At 40.2% G+C, this 15600-nt stretch overlaps 1 protein-coding gene across 2 annotated transcripts in view; it reads left to right on the forward strand.

Annotated features, from left to right (window-relative positions):
• syn3 (synapsin III) overlaps nt 1-5842 on the forward strand; it is a 93907-nt gene extending 88065 nt beyond the window's left edge. For both annotated transcript variants that reach the window (XM_068716965.1, XM_068716964.1), the window contains 4 exons: nt 2189-2320; nt 4534-4552; nt 4680-4836; nt 4961-5842. In XM_068716965.1, the coding sequence (XP_068573066.1) occupies nt 2189-2320; nt 4534-4552; nt 4680-4836; nt 4961-5084 (432 nt within the window). In that variant the 3' untranslated portion in view covers nt 5085-5842. The remainder of the gene's footprint in view (nt 1-2188; nt 2321-4533; nt 4553-4679; nt 4837-4960) is intronic.
• The last annotated feature ends 9758 nt before the right edge of the window (nt 5843-15600 follow it).

A 15600-nucleotide genomic window follows, 5' to 3' on the forward strand; every position in this document is an offset into this window, starting at 1 on the left:
GGAAAGAGCACAAGGCCTTTTAAAGCCATGACTTCATTGATGGAATTGAGACAACATGACACAATTTGACTCAAACCACGACACGATTTTACTTGACGAAATGACTCAGCGACACACTGGAGCTCTTTGATCGACGCAGACGGAGATGGAGAGGAGAGACCACAAATAGAGTTTAGGAATACACAGCACACTCAATAAGATAAACTCGGATAAACTATCCATGAGCTTTTTTATTTTATGATCTTTAACCCTTTTTCAACTTTGAGTGAATCATAAAAATCATTAAAATAACAGGAGGGGAGGAACACAAGTGTTGATATCTGAAAGCTGAAATAGTTTTTCTTAGGAAAACACCACCTGGTGCCCATCCCTGTACCCGCGACTGCACCACATTTCACATGTTGTGCTCTGTGAACTCTCCCATGCAGTCGGGTACATTGTCCAGACGTACATTGTCCAGACAGCACTCTGCAGCTCAATAAAAAAAAAAAGCACAGAACAACACCTCTGTGTTCCAGCGCTGAAAAGGCCAGGGGCAGCCCCCGTCTTCTGCTCGATGACTCCGTATCATCGTAAATCAACAGGGTGGATCCCGGCTCTGCTCGCCACAACACGCCGTTTGAAGTGGGGCCTGCCGGTCGCTTGCCAGGCCTCGGCTAGGTCCCCTGTGGTAATGACTCAGCTGGCCAAAAACACAGAGCCACGCCCCACCGAAGTCCTCGCCGAGAGGCTGGGTACACACAGAAAAGGAAGGGTTCTCTGGTATTGGTAGTGGTTTTGTGTGGAACAGTATTAACCCACATGGTGAGATCTCAAGCTACTCTGAAAAACAAAGGAAAAAACTGTAAGAAACCGAGTTACGCAAAAACACAGTTTGGATTTTAATCGGATTCATTAAAGTCAAGCATGCGTGAGAAAATCCAGTCCCAGTAAAGATTTTAATTTTATTTTGTGGTTTGTCGTCTTTCCACATGAAACAGGAAGGGCTTAACCAAAGGGACCTGAATGAGACTTGGTCAGGGACGGTGTGGCCGGGTCTCACCAAAATCGATGTCGCGTTTTATTGGATGGAACTTTTATATACTCTGCAGAGTATATAAAAGACTTGCACTTTCACATATTGTAGCAAAGAGAATGGGGCTTTTCATACAGATGGTTGAACAATACATTGTAGAATTTCATAATTTGTGTGATTGACCCTCCGCTTAGCCACGCCCCTTTAGTTACTGTACACCGGTGTCCGCATCCAGGCCGGCGGCGCCAGCAGCCCGCAGCCCGCACTACTCTGCTCCTGTTTGTTTTGGTCTCCCATGTGCTCTGCGGCTCTGCAGCGCACGTGTTTGTGCATGTGAGCTCAACTGGTGAGACTTTTTTTTTTCTCTTTGAGGTTAATTATTTGTGTACTGCAATGAATGTGGTCTGTGCCCGTCCATGTCATACCCCGAGCAACATAATATTTACGAATGGAGTCACTCTTTGTATCTGCTGCTCACTGTGAACTGTCTGCCTCCCTTTAGGCCAATCAGAGGGTGGCACAGAGAAATAGCTGACTGTTTTGAAAGATGAGATTTGTGTGTTCAAATACACCTGTTCAGTTTGTCTCCTGCTTAAATGGAGAATGGGTCAGTCGCTCTCGACATTTTTGCACTCAAAATGACGCTTTACATCATCTATGCACGAACACACTAAGCTTCAGACAGAAATTCTATTCTATTTTGTCAATTCTTTGTCCATCTGCAGGGTGTCAGACCCTTAATTTAAAAAAACAACAACTGCTGAACTGGTTACTGCTTTTCTATTGAGAGGATTAAGCAAGACCGATCCAGGACAAAGACCCTTTTGAGAAGTGGGATGGAGCATGGGAACAAACAGAAAAGTCAGTGTCAGGCTCAGTGCATCCGGCAGTAAATTCAATTAAAGGCCAGCAGAGTGTTGCATAGCTTATATTGTCTGAGCTCAATAATGGCGAACCACTGCGGGGAACACTGTTGTGAATGTGATCTCTGTGAAATGACTCATCATTGCTGGCAAAGAACCACAGAGTCCATTATCGCTGACATCATTTGGGGTCCGAAGGCATCGAGTCTTCACGATGAGAGGTCTAATACTGCCATCTAGTGGAGTAAACACTTCAGTTCTATGCTGAAGCCATCCAGGACCCTGATTGGCCGTTTTTCTGTCCCCGCAGGTGATGGACAGCTCCATGCCCCTGATCGGTGAGCACATTGAGGAGGATAAGCAGCTGATCACAGAGCTGGTCATCAATAAGATGGCCCAGGTGCTGCTGGGAGTGTCCACACCTCAGTCTTCCTCTGTCAAGGTACATCAGTACGTTATATCTGACACATGACCTTTTATGTACATAGGTTGGTCAGACTAACCAACCTTCAGCTAAAAGAAGAAGTAGAATCCCACAGATATTTGTTGTACAATCCCTAATTCCAGTTTAACTGCCACCTGTATTAACATTAGTAATACCACTACTGCTGCTGTTTACTGCTCCTATGGTCTGTTACTATTGGTAGTACCACTGCATGCTATATATATATATATATATATATATATATATATATATATATATATATATATATACACAGTGCTGTGAAAAAGTATTTGCCCCCTTCCTGGTTTCTTATTTTTTTGCATATTTGTCACACTTAAATGTTTCAGATCATCAAACAAATTTTAATATTAGACAAAGATAACCCGAGTAAAGACAAAATGCAGTTTTTAAATGATGATTTAATTTATTAAGGGAGAAAAGCTATCCAAATCTACTTGGCCCTATGTGAAAAAGTAATTGCCCCCTAAACCTGATAACTGGTTTTGTCACCCTTGGCAGCAACAATTGCAATCCAGCGTTTGCGATAACTGGCAATGAGTCTTTCACATCGCTGTGGAAGAATTTTGGCCCACTGTTATTTGCAGAATTGTTTTAATTCAGCCACATTGGATGGTTTTTGAGCATAAACAGCTTGTTTAAGGTCAGGCCACAGCATCTCAATCAGATTTAAGTCCAGACTTTGACTAGGCCACTCCAGAACCTTCATTTTGCTTTTTTTGAGCCATTCAGAGGTGGATTTGCTGGTGTGTTTCGGATCATTGTCCTGCTGCATAACCAAAGTGCGCTTGAGTTTGAGGTCACGAACTGATGGCTCGACATTCTCTTTCAGGATGTTCTGGTAGAGAGCAGAATTCATGGTTCCATAAATTATGGCAAGTTGTCCAGGTCCTGAAGCTGCAAAGCAGCCCCAGACCATCACACTACCACCACCATGTGTGACTGTTGGTATGATGTTGTTTTTATGAAATGCTGTGTCAGTTTTACGCCAGATGTAACGGGACGCACACCTTCCAGAAAGTTCAACTTTTGTCTGGTCAGTCCACAGAATATTTGCCCAAAAGTCTCGGGGATCATCAAGATGTTTTTTGGCAAATGTGAGACGAGCCTTTGTGTTCTTTTTGCTCAGCAGTGGCTTTCGCCTTGGAACTCTCCCATGATGCTATTTGTGCCCAGTCTGTTTCTTATTGTTGAATCATGAACACTGACCTTAACTGAGGAGACTGAGGCCTGCAGCTCTTTAGATGTTGTTCTGGGGTCTTTCCGGACTGATTCATGTCAATTACTTTGTTTCTCATCTGTTCTTGAATTTCTTTAGATGGAGGCATGATGTGTTGCTTTTTGAGATCTTTCAGCCGACTTCACTTTGTCAGACAGGTTCTATTTAAGTGATTTCTTGATTCAACAGGTCTGGCAGTAATCAGGCCTGGGTGTGGATAGTGAAATTGAACTCAGCTTTCCAAAAAATCACAGTTGATTCATGATTTATCAAAGGGGGGCAATTACTTTTTCACATAGGGCCAAGTAGGTTTGGATAGCTTTTGTCCCTTAATAAATTAAATCATCATTTAAAAACTGCATATTGTATTTACTCTGGTTATCTTTGTCTAATATTAAAATTTGTTTGATGATCTGAAACATTTAAGTGTGACAAATATGCAAAAAAATAAGAAACCAGGAAAGGGGCAAATACTTTTTCACAGCACTGTATATATATTATACCTCACTGGTCTCTATTTTTTTTCAATATTGTTTTAGCAACCTGAGGATAGTTTACTCTCTAAAATAAAAGCAGTACAGTAGTGGAGTATATTTAAATGTGGCTACTTTTAGGCCAATTTTTTGATATTTTTGGCTTTGAAGTAACTTGTGTTGCAAAATAAAACAGAAATGATAATTAAAAATATACAATTGAACAGCTAATCTAATTTAATATAAAAAAGCCTCTATTCTACTTCTAATGCTCCACTTGAATCTCAACATCTGACTGATTTCATCCAAGAAATAGAACTTGTTTTGAAGGTATTGTATTACATAATGTCTGATGACGAACGAGCACAGTGTAGAGCCTTATGTGAAAGATGTCTGTGTGCACAGTCGTGTTCAGGTAGTGTACCATTAGCTAGTACGTGCATAAACATTTTAAATCTCATTCACTGTACTGATATCGCTGTATTGTTCTCCATCCACAGACCACACAGCCCCGGCGAGGTAGGAGACCCTTTTTTGTCGTCATTGTTATTGTTGTTTGTGTGTTACTGCAACAGAGTGCTCGCGGCAGCGGTCTCATGCCAAAGTAAAAAAAAAATCCACGTGTAATTTGGTGTACCGACTGCAGGGGGACACCGCTCTGCTTCTGCCTCTCCGTCTCAGTCGGCCCAGGGTTCCCCTCAGAGAGCCCGATCAGCCACCACCTCACCCAGCCAGGCCTTCCAGCCCGGCCCCATCCCCGCCACCTCCGGGCCTGGAGCTCAGAAACAGTCGCCACAGCTGAAGTGCGTCCACACCGTGGTCCCACCAATATGAAAAACCAACGTTAATGAGCCAAATAGCTAATTTTTTTAATTTTCAAGTATTAAGCGTATATTCTTGTCATCTCCTGCTCTCTTTACCGCACAGCAAATCCCAGTCGCTGACCAACACCTTCACAGAGACGCTACGAGGAAGCCTGACCGACGACGAGGCCAAAGCTGAGACCATCCGCAGCCTCCGACAGTCCTTCGCCAGCCTCTTCTCCGACTAAAAGCCTCCCCAGAAGCTTCCTCTTTCTGTCAGTTGTCAGGTTTGAAAGAGGAAAAAAAAAAAAAACCCTGACTGGTTAATCTGTTATGGAGTCTCCCTCCTCCTCGGAGCTTCAGCTTCCTGTTCCTCCTTCCTTTCTCACTGTTTGTGAAGTTTAACACCTGGTGCAACCCTCTCTCCTCAGATCAATGATTCAACTATCACTAGAAAGGCCAATAGATGAGAGCTACGGTGCGGACTGGAGATGTCTAACTTTAAATTGACTGATTTGCATTTGCAGATGTAACAAGATCACATTCAAATTTCTACAACTTTTACTATAGACTTACTTAGACTTAGACTTACTTTAGATAGATGATTATGTCTGTTTTATCTTTGCTGTTCATGCCCAGTTTGTGCTGTGTGCCATCTTAGGGTCCAAGAGGTTAAGAACAGATGCAGAAATAGGCCCACATGAGCATCAATCCAGCCGTTATTTTGTAAATTTTTCCTCTAATTATACCCATACTCATTTGTGTTTTTATGGAACAGCACTGCGACACAGCACAGTGATCATGAGTCGTTTTCAGGCATCTTCATGCTTTAATTTGGTGTGTTTGAAGTTTTGAAGCATCCATAGAAACATTTAATGCCCCCTAGAATTTAGATCAGCAGTCAGCTGATGGCAGGTTGGCCTTTCTAGTGGTAAATTATTACAGTAAATAATCATCTAGCTCATATTGCTTGGTATATAGTTGTTGTTCTGCATTCCATTTCTCCAACAAGTGAAACTGTTCATTATTGGTTCTTTCTTATTAGTTTATATATATATATATATATATATATATATATATTTATTTATTTAATTCTGAAATTAAATGTATTTACATTTTTACTTTAATTGTCACACAGCTTCCAAACTGTTTGAAGATGTCTAAGGCAATATTCTTATTTGAAACTGTTCCAGCCCACTCATGAGAGACGTACTGAATCCTCACGGTTCACCAGCGATTTTAAGCATTTTGCCAGCAGCCGCATTTCTCAGACGTCCGCGTGCTATAGACACATATTGGCTGTGTCTATACCCAACATTACCAAAAGTGCTTTTTAATAAAAACAAACAAATATCCCCCCACCCCCCTGCAGCGGGTCAAGAGAAGAATCACACACTGAAGCAACCTTTGAGCTTGTGGTTTCACAAGGTGCAAATGCTGTACTGGCTTACAGCCATCGTCTTCCATCACAGCTCAGATCTTCCCCTGTAGCTCTTCTTTTTCTTAATGTTTACGGTGTGTTTCCTGTGGGGGATTTGTATCATAACGACTATCGCTCTGTGTTTAAAGGTGAACAGTGAGGATGTAATATAAGACTTTTAATGTGCTTAAATTTCTACTGAGATGGAGAAAATCTTTCGTCACATCTTTATTCTCTACAGCCAACGTTAAATTTATCGGGGGGGGGGTTTGTTCTTGGTCATGCAACATCTGCAATGGTAGGAGCCAAAACAGACATCCTCTTTCATCACACTTTGGAACTGCATGTAAATGTTCAGTGACCGTCATACGTACAGTAGTCCAATTGGTGTTTTCTAACAAGATCGTGATCTCAGCTAAAGCTTTATTTTATGGGTGCTGCAATTTCCTAATAATTTCCCACGGATAGAAATATAATATATAGACTATGTTAACTTGTGGCATAGGTATCCAGAACCAGGAAATTTTGCCATTTAGAGTATAAGCGGTATTTACTTTAACTGCTCTAAATATCGGATCTACAATTGTTTCGCAATTGTTATTTGGATTTAATGAAAAGAAAATGGACAAAGATGCAATTTAATCTATGTAAATATGTATTTATTTGATGGCAACTTCAAGTTTAAGCAACCTGTGGCTTTATTTGACAGTGTACCAACTGAATACTGTCACAATTGTCCTTATAATTAGCACCAAATTATGTCTTTTACAGGAAATGTAAATGTTCTTCCATTTCAAGGAAATAATTAGGAAGCCCTTCAAATAAATTGTCTCAGAATAATTCCTTGGTGCATTCAAGGTGCAAGAGATTGACGGTATATTTGGCTTTCCATGCAGAGCACAATCACAATCTAATGTGTAAATTATTCTTTTTGCAGGAAGTTATCAAACTGTCTTGTAGTTGGCTCTATAGTTATCTGTGCTGCAAATTGAATACGTCTAGATATGGTTTTCATTCAGAAGAGTAAAAAAAAAGTTATAATATTAATATTTTTGTCCAAATACCCCAAACCGATACAAATTGGATATTTGGTAACGTGTGAGCAGTGTGCAGTAAATGGACGATCTGTGATAATAGTAATACTGATGGTGATAATAATAATAATTGTAATAATGATAATAATTCCCCCCATTTTGAGGTAAAGTGCATGAAGCTGTATAAAATTAATAGTGATGTGTTAGGGTGCGCATGTGTGTGTGAAGTTCAAGTTGTAAATATAACATTATGATTAATAATGATACTACCACAAAAAGAGAACTGCCCATTTTTTTTGCAATAATCATGTTGATAATAAGTTCCGGCCGATTTGATTTACTATGAAGCTTGTTTCTTTGAGAGAGGCTGTTATTTTTTTACCAAGCTTTTATTTGATACTTTGCCAGTCTCACTGGCAGAAACATGAAACACTAACATTGTATGTTCATGTGCGCTAGCTTGTCAAAGTGCACACAACACTGCTCGTAACTAACAACCGTACAAAGCGATGATATGGATGGAAGTTTTACTTCTACAAACAGTTGCTCTGGAGGCGAAACAATCTGATTGGTTGCATTTTATCATTAGTGGGTGGAGCCACAGAATCACAGTTGTAAAGGTGCGTTCACACCAAACACAGCGCGAATAATTCGTCAATGCCTTACATTAAAGGTACAGTAAATAGGATTCGGAGCATTAATATAGCAGCAAACAACTATTTGTGTTATGTAGATATACAGTATATAGTGGAGAATGAAGTCGCTCTCTCTTGTGTGTTGTAATGCGAGCTTCCCCTTGCTTTGTTGACATAGCTTAGCCAGCCGGGGGTGCTTTAAATGCACATTGGTGCACGTGAGCGCCTCCCACTGGTTAGCTCATGGCCGCTGCTCTGCACTGTTCTCAAACGACGACAACAGCTGATAACGCTGTCCCGACCGACAGCGCTGTCGCGGAAGCATAGTGCCCACTCTCCTGCTCCCTTATTGGGTATACACTGATAGCCCTGTCAGCACTTTTGCCATAGTTTTTGTTGTTAGCACTGTTAGCATCGTCAGCTAGGAGCCATCGGCTCAGATGTCGCCAAGTTGAGAGCAGTTGAGAAGCAAATAAAATGCTCCCAATCTGGCCTTATGCACCTTTACGAGGTCTATGCCTAACCTCAGCCATCTTGCAAGCGATTCGCAACTTGTATTTGTCTTTACTTTTCAACAAAACTTGTCTAAAATGACAACTGTTACTAACAGATTGTATCCGCTGTAGCTAGCTATTGAATTACGCTAACATTAGCGCCATCAATTGGTTGACAACGCTGTCTCTATCTGACATCTTAATGTTACCAACTGACTTGTTTTAGAACAGTAATGCTGTAAAATGGGTTTAAATATGCACTTGATGGCTACATACATGATATTGTGCCAAAAAACGGAGCTCTTTAGTGTTAAAGGCTTTTAAGATGAGGACTAACCAATGTCTTTCGCGGGTAATGTTGGCTATGGTTTGTTCCTCAAATCTAGTGTAAAGTAAGACAAAGCCGCTAATGTTAGCTTTCACTTTATGTAGCATCCAGGACTAGCTTCCACAGCGGAGACATATTATGCATTGGATGTGTGTGTGGGTTTATTTTTTTCTTTGTTTTTAATTACATAACTCGTAACCCCACAGAATAATGTCATATTGAAATGCTCCGCATCCCTGCAAGTTACACAGGTTAAGGTTACCAGGCGGTAAGCTAGTTAGCCGGACATGCTAACCGTAGCTGCTTCACTTAGAGCAGATTAACGCATTGTTTCATCTGTTCCTACTTTTTTGCTTGTATATTTTTGTTAGCTAAGATTGGACAAATGCTGTTCAGGGGAGGGGTTTAGTCTTTAACATCAGGAAGTCTGTGCTAGTGACATTTTTCCTTTTATTGACATCAGGTTTTTACAACGCTGTGGTTCTTTAGCTCGCTCCAACCGCTCTCTCTGAGGATTGTTTGTGAAAGCAAAATTCTGATCTGCAGTCAGCTTTTTCTCTAAGCGTCTTGTTATTGAGCACTTTTGCAAGCCTTTCATCACCCTTGGCACTGTGTCAAAATGGACCAAATTAGTATATTATTGCACGACCGCTTGAAGGTGTGAATCATATTGTTTTGTCTTTGTCGTAAAGACACCTACCACTTAGTATATAATACTGCAGTGTGATAAGCCATAACTTAACCTTAAGGATTTACTGTCCCTTATATGCCACGCAATAATGGCTGTGACGTCACTGATATATTGATTTAAATCACTGTGTCCATTCACTACTAACACATTAGGAGGCCTGTCCTGCCTTTTCGAGGCAGTAACTGAGAAATCCTACCACACAGCTTAAGTATGTGCTACTAGTACTTCTGTCAGGATGAAAGATACTCTTCGATGTCACCAGTGTCGATTTGCTTTTTCTTATATCTGTTGCCAGATAAAGTCTCTGTTAGCTGTTATATCTTAACAAACCTGATGCTTTTTGATTTGACTCGATTGGAACTGAGCTGCAAAAGGTGATGAGTAACTACCTCAAGTTCAGCAGTGGCTCTGCAGAAACTGACTATAGTGCGGTAGTACGCGAAAAGATTTTGTGAAATGAGACACGCATTATTAGTGCGAGAAAGGGGAGCGAGAAAATCCCCCGTCAGACGAAAAAAGGGATTAGTTCGATGCAGGGACTGTGGAAAAACAACAATGTAGTGTCTGTGACGTCAACCAGAGGAGGATCGGAATCAAGATTTTTTGCAACATCCAGGCACAGTCAGCAGGATGGAGACTGTGAAGACCTTAATGGAGCTTTTATTTGAAAGTATGCACACAGACCGTAACATTTTTTGTTGTGTTTCTCGTGTACGCTTTACCTGATGTGTACATACACAGCAGGTTGATCTGGCCCTGGTACACATTTTTGTTTTTCGTTCTGAAAGGAATCCTCCCATCAAGTAGAAAATAAAGCTAAAGGAAGAGAAGCTCTCTCTCTCTTAAAAAAACTGTTGTCACAGATCCGTGTTCTTTAAAAGTGTGCGCTCATTTCACAAAATTTCCTGCAACACAAAGTTACATCACTTCACCCTCGTCTTTCTTTTAATTTCAGTTAAAAATTATGTGAAATTGTTTTTTTACCTTTTTTGTTTTTCAGTCATGACGTAGTTGAGTCTCGAGCTCAGCGTCTGGTGTGTTGAACTGATTCATAACAGTTGAATATGCAGCCACACAGACTTGCCATTGAGTAGTCCACTTCAAATGTGGTGTTTGTAAATGAGAGGCAGAGTGTCATTGCACTGGTTTATTTGCTGATATTTCAGTCCACTGTGCCCCTTCCTCTCTGCTGAATGGTGGATGGTATTGTATGGTATTTTAAGTGTATTAACGTTCTGTATATTGGTGTAAATGTGGCATGAAAACCAACCCCTCCTGTGTGCCTCAGGTGTGTCAACTCGGTCGTCACGTGATCTCAATGTCTGGCTGCTTATATGTGAGATGTGCGATGCATTTCATGTGTTCCTGTAATTTATTAGTATCAAGATGATTTAGTTTTCTGTATTTTTCTTCTTTTGTCTGAAAAGGCAAGATTTCTGTTATTAAAGGTACCAACTTTTACTACACCTGTGGCGCATTCCGGTCTCTATCAGTCATGCTCCTCGTTTCTCCATGTATGGTCACTGCAGCACAAGTCCTGGCTCTCGCTCTACTTTTAAAAAGTCCTGTTTCGAACACGCAACACAATATGTGGTGGTGATCTCAAAATCCCCCCTTTTTTCTTGGATTACTGCCGTAATTCATTCCTTATTGGCATGAAGCTCGGGGCGTTAAAAGCCGACTGGCAGCGCGAGGCCCCAGAGAGGGCTCCAGCGCTGCCTTTCATCTGCTGCCCACTTCACGTCGAGCCTTCAAACGAATACGGCACTAATGTTACAGAGGTAATATGAAACACATTCAGTCATGAATATGTCACTGCACACGCACACATCATTGCTGCTCCAACAAACGGCATCATCACGCAGATATTTCTGAGACCACTTTGTGTTTGAATATGCCTTTTAGGATTATACTTAAAGCTGCTATCATTCGTTTTTTATTTAGTCTTGCCACAACATTCACACAAAGTGTTATTGCCTCATCAAGCTGACATATTTGCAAACAATTGCAAATTTTCACCTGAAGAAGATGTGAAGTAGCATTTATTGAATGTGAGTCCAACATTTCCTCTCCTCGTAGCTTTGGTTTGGTCTCCACCAACTCCTGAGTTGCTGGTGCTAAATGCTAAATGCTCCTCTATGTTCACCAGCTGTCTTCTGTCTGCTGTTTGGTCCTGAGCAGGTGACCTACAGTGTCTTTACCAGAGTCTCTGAACAGCTGATGGGAGCAATGAGTCAAGACAATGAGCTGAAAGTTGCTAAAACGCTCCACAGAACAGACGGGAGCTGCAGAGTCGGGGGATGATTCGCCCTGGGGTTCGTCACTGCACGACACACGCAGTCATTTCATCCATTGTTATCATAACAATCGTGATTGGTGCAGCTTGGAGTTTACAGAAATAGTATGAAACTATATTAAAAGTATCTGAAGTGCATGTAGATCACAATATTATTATTATTTTAATTTAAATTAAAATGCAACGTGTAGATGAAATAAGTGGTATTGGAATATCCAGATCAGGAAATCAGTACAACCTTCTTAAACTAAGAGATGTAGCACAATAACAGTATGCACTTTTCAACCAACACACACATACTGTGTATACCTACCTGTATACAGTACAGCACAAGATAGGCAGATTATGAACGACTCCGCCGATGAATCTTTATTTCCCCTTGTGTCATTCCATCCCCTACTGTGCGTGGTGCTAACGTAGAAACGACGCGGAATGATACCAAACGCGTGCATGCAGCGTCCCACTGCCGACACAGTGCTAATTTGGCGAGCATCTGCACATGCAGGCTCCTTTTATCTCAGACACATCCACACAAAACACACATGTCTCGTGATACATCCCAGTTAATGTGGAGTAAAGTGGTTTTGACTCGGAACAAGGCGGTGAATTAAAGCTTCATGTTTGCTCCATTTTGACACCATTTGTTGCTCTTCCAGCTGCTCTCTATAATGTGACACTGGGGGGAAAAAGCAGTGATGACAAGCTTAATAAAAGACATGTTTTGTTAAGATTAAAACATGCCTGTAGGGCACAGCATGTGAAAGCTGCAGACTGCAGACCACCCTGACTGCATTCAGCAGCAGTTCATTTAGCAGTGATTTAGAGATAAACTACAGGTCACAATGAGCCTATACCTCCATCTGATGTCACTTCATTGCAATTCACCACCATGGTCATTAACACACAGTGTTTGTGGATTTCTATTATTGTTCCGAAGGGATTCCGCTCTCCTGCAGGTGTTTAGGTTCGGTATTGTCTTGTTGACCCCTGAATCCCTCAAAACCTCCTCACAGTTCTGTCCTGTGCTTCGCATTTGTTTCTCCATCTGAGACACGTGTTGCATACCAGGCCACTGGCAGCCTGATGGTAATCTGCTGCCAGCGCGATTTCTTGCATTCTTAAGGTGGAATGTCAAATCTCTCATCTGGCACAGGTCCCTGCCTGCCCGCGGCCACCGAGCCAGTCCATCTCCACAACACTGTTTTGTACCGTTTTACGAGGAAATAAACATCTGAATTTTGTGTTTCTCCCTCCTCGGGTCCCATGTTGAAGTTCTGTTTTCGGAGTAGAGATCACAAGCACAGAGGGTTATGTTACACGCTCTCATGGTGAATTGATTAATCCAGAAGGGGGCGTTGTCCTCCCAAACAAAATAGGATCCATCTTCTTTCTGCATCCTAGCTGTGCAAATGATCTTCAATGTCTTCTATTCATAATGTTTATAGCAACAAACTAACATCTCTGACGCACATTTAGATTCAATGGAAAAGGAAGCTGTAGCTACTGTGGCTGATCTATAACATCAATCTGTCTGGGATCTATCTGTGAGGTATTTGCTGAATAACAGACATTATAATGTATCCACATAGTCCCTCTGTTTCCCTTTACACTGCAGACTTTATGTGAGTCTGTTACACAGTTCTGTGGTACTCTCAGACGTGGAGTCCAGCACTCTATCAAGACTCTTAATAAGAGAGAAGCTACGTTTGCATGAGACTTAACACGACATCCCAAAATAATGTGAATCCTACAGAAACGTTAAAGCTGCGTCGTAAATAGTGTTAATTTTGATAATTGTAAAAAATTATTGAAAGATGTCAAAGATGTGTGTGTGTGTCCGTTCATTTGACAGGAAGTAAACATGGACACATGCTGTTGCCTAGCAACGCAATTCAGTTGAAACGCGTTAAAGCGGAGCATTACAGAAGCTGAATGATGCAGTTATAATCAGACAGAATAAAATTAAGTTTTTTGAACATTTAAAGAACGTGAACATGATCTGGTAGAAACTCAAAGCACAAGTATGAATGTAAGAGCCACAAGTGTATATATTAGTTAATTGGAATTTCGGGAATATTAATCATTTAATTTCCGAATTAGGTAACACTTTATAATAACTACACATTATGAAGCATTAGTTCAGTGAGTAAACACTTAATTCATCATTTATAAGGCATTGTTCCTACATTAACACTCATTAGTATGCAATTCATAACAATAGTTATAAATGTTTTATTCTTGATTAATAAGCTTGTCTATTATGTGTTTGGTGATTATGTTTTCATACTTTATAAATGATGGATTCCCCATTTGTAAATGAAGTATTATATATATTACAAACCAATTATAGAGGAGTTGTAGATGATTAATAAGTTCATTTATAAAGTGTTAGTAAATGATTAAGAACTTATTTAGATGTACATTATTCATGCATTTATATATATAATGATTTAGATATGCACTAATGGTTAGGGACTATGTTAATATATGCTTTATAAATGCGTATTAATACTGCAATTCATGGTTAATTAGGTAGTTACTAATCATTAGTAAAGTGTTTTGTGTGACCTCATCTAAAGTGAGGATTATCTATGCCTTACAAAGCATTTATAAATGACATTGAAAGGCCATCAGTGCCTCAAAACCCACAGTTTTTCAACTAAAAGGCAAATAGACACAACACAAAGTGATCAAGAACATATCAATATTTATTGCAAGATGCAAACAATATACTCGTAAAAACAAACCTCTCAGCCATTCATTCATGAAACAAAACATCAAACAGAGACAGATACAACCTTCACATACCCTCAACAATGTTTCCCTTCCTCTCTCTTGAGTTTTCTGTCTGTGGTTTCTGGAGGAGGTCTTTTGTCACCGAGCACTTGGGACTGGTGACGTTACCGGAGTGAAGCTGTGTGCCTACCGTCAGACATTCAGCCGTTTATTTCCACCTGGCAACTTGATGGTTGAAGATGCAGAGATACCATGTGATACCAAAGTCATTATACTGTTGGCTCACTAGCCTTGTTAGAAGCAACCAAAAATCTGCTATGTTCCACAGAGATAAATATAACATTCACTTTTGACCCATCATATTTCTTGAATGATTAATATATAATAATAATAACTCTATATGGAACAGCGACTTTTCATTGACACCTTTCTAAAATATCTGTGTATTCGTTATTTTAAATATTTATTCGTCTCCATAAAAATGTTATCAATATAACCTTTATTTTGTGTTTTCAAATATACATTTTCATTTCCTTGAATTGCTGCTGTGTTTGAAAGGTGCTGTGCCATGAAATGAACCTTCTTGCCTTAAGTTCTTAAGCCTTTAGACTCGTACTAAACCAGCAAAATATTGCATAAAGAAATGTTCAGGTGTTTTTAATTGAATTGTTCTTTAGATGACCAACATATAACTCCAGACTACAGACACTATATTTGGACCAACATGTTTAAATCAGTTGAGCCAACTTACTGTATATTTTCAGGCTGTTGGGTGCAAATAAGAACTCATCAGTGATTGTCCCTGAATTCATATCAACAATTGTTTTTAAACATGACAGTAGTACAACTTAGAATTTTAAATAACAACCGACTTACAAGCATGACATCATTTTTATGAATTTATTTTTAACATCACAAAAAATCAAGTCTTCTACACTGACAGTGTAGAAGACTTGATTCTTGTGAAATCACTTCACAAGTGTAGAATCAAGTGGTCCTGTCATATGCATTCATTGTGTTGTAACTCTGTTATGTTGTTCATTCTGTACACATGACATCTATTGCACTTCTGTCCATCCTGGGAGAGGGACCCTTCCTCTGTTGCTCTCCCTAAGGTTTCTTTCTCTTTT

The sequence above is a fragment of the Cebidichthys violaceus genome, unplaced genomic scaffold (assembly GCF_023349555.1).
Source record: "Cebidichthys violaceus isolate CVI_PGR_0920_01 unplaced genomic scaffold, fCebVio1.0.p SCAF_21, whole genome shotgun sequence".
Classification (NCBI taxonomy): Eukaryota; Metazoa; Chordata; class Actinopteri; order Perciformes; family Stichaeidae; genus Cebidichthys; species Cebidichthys violaceus.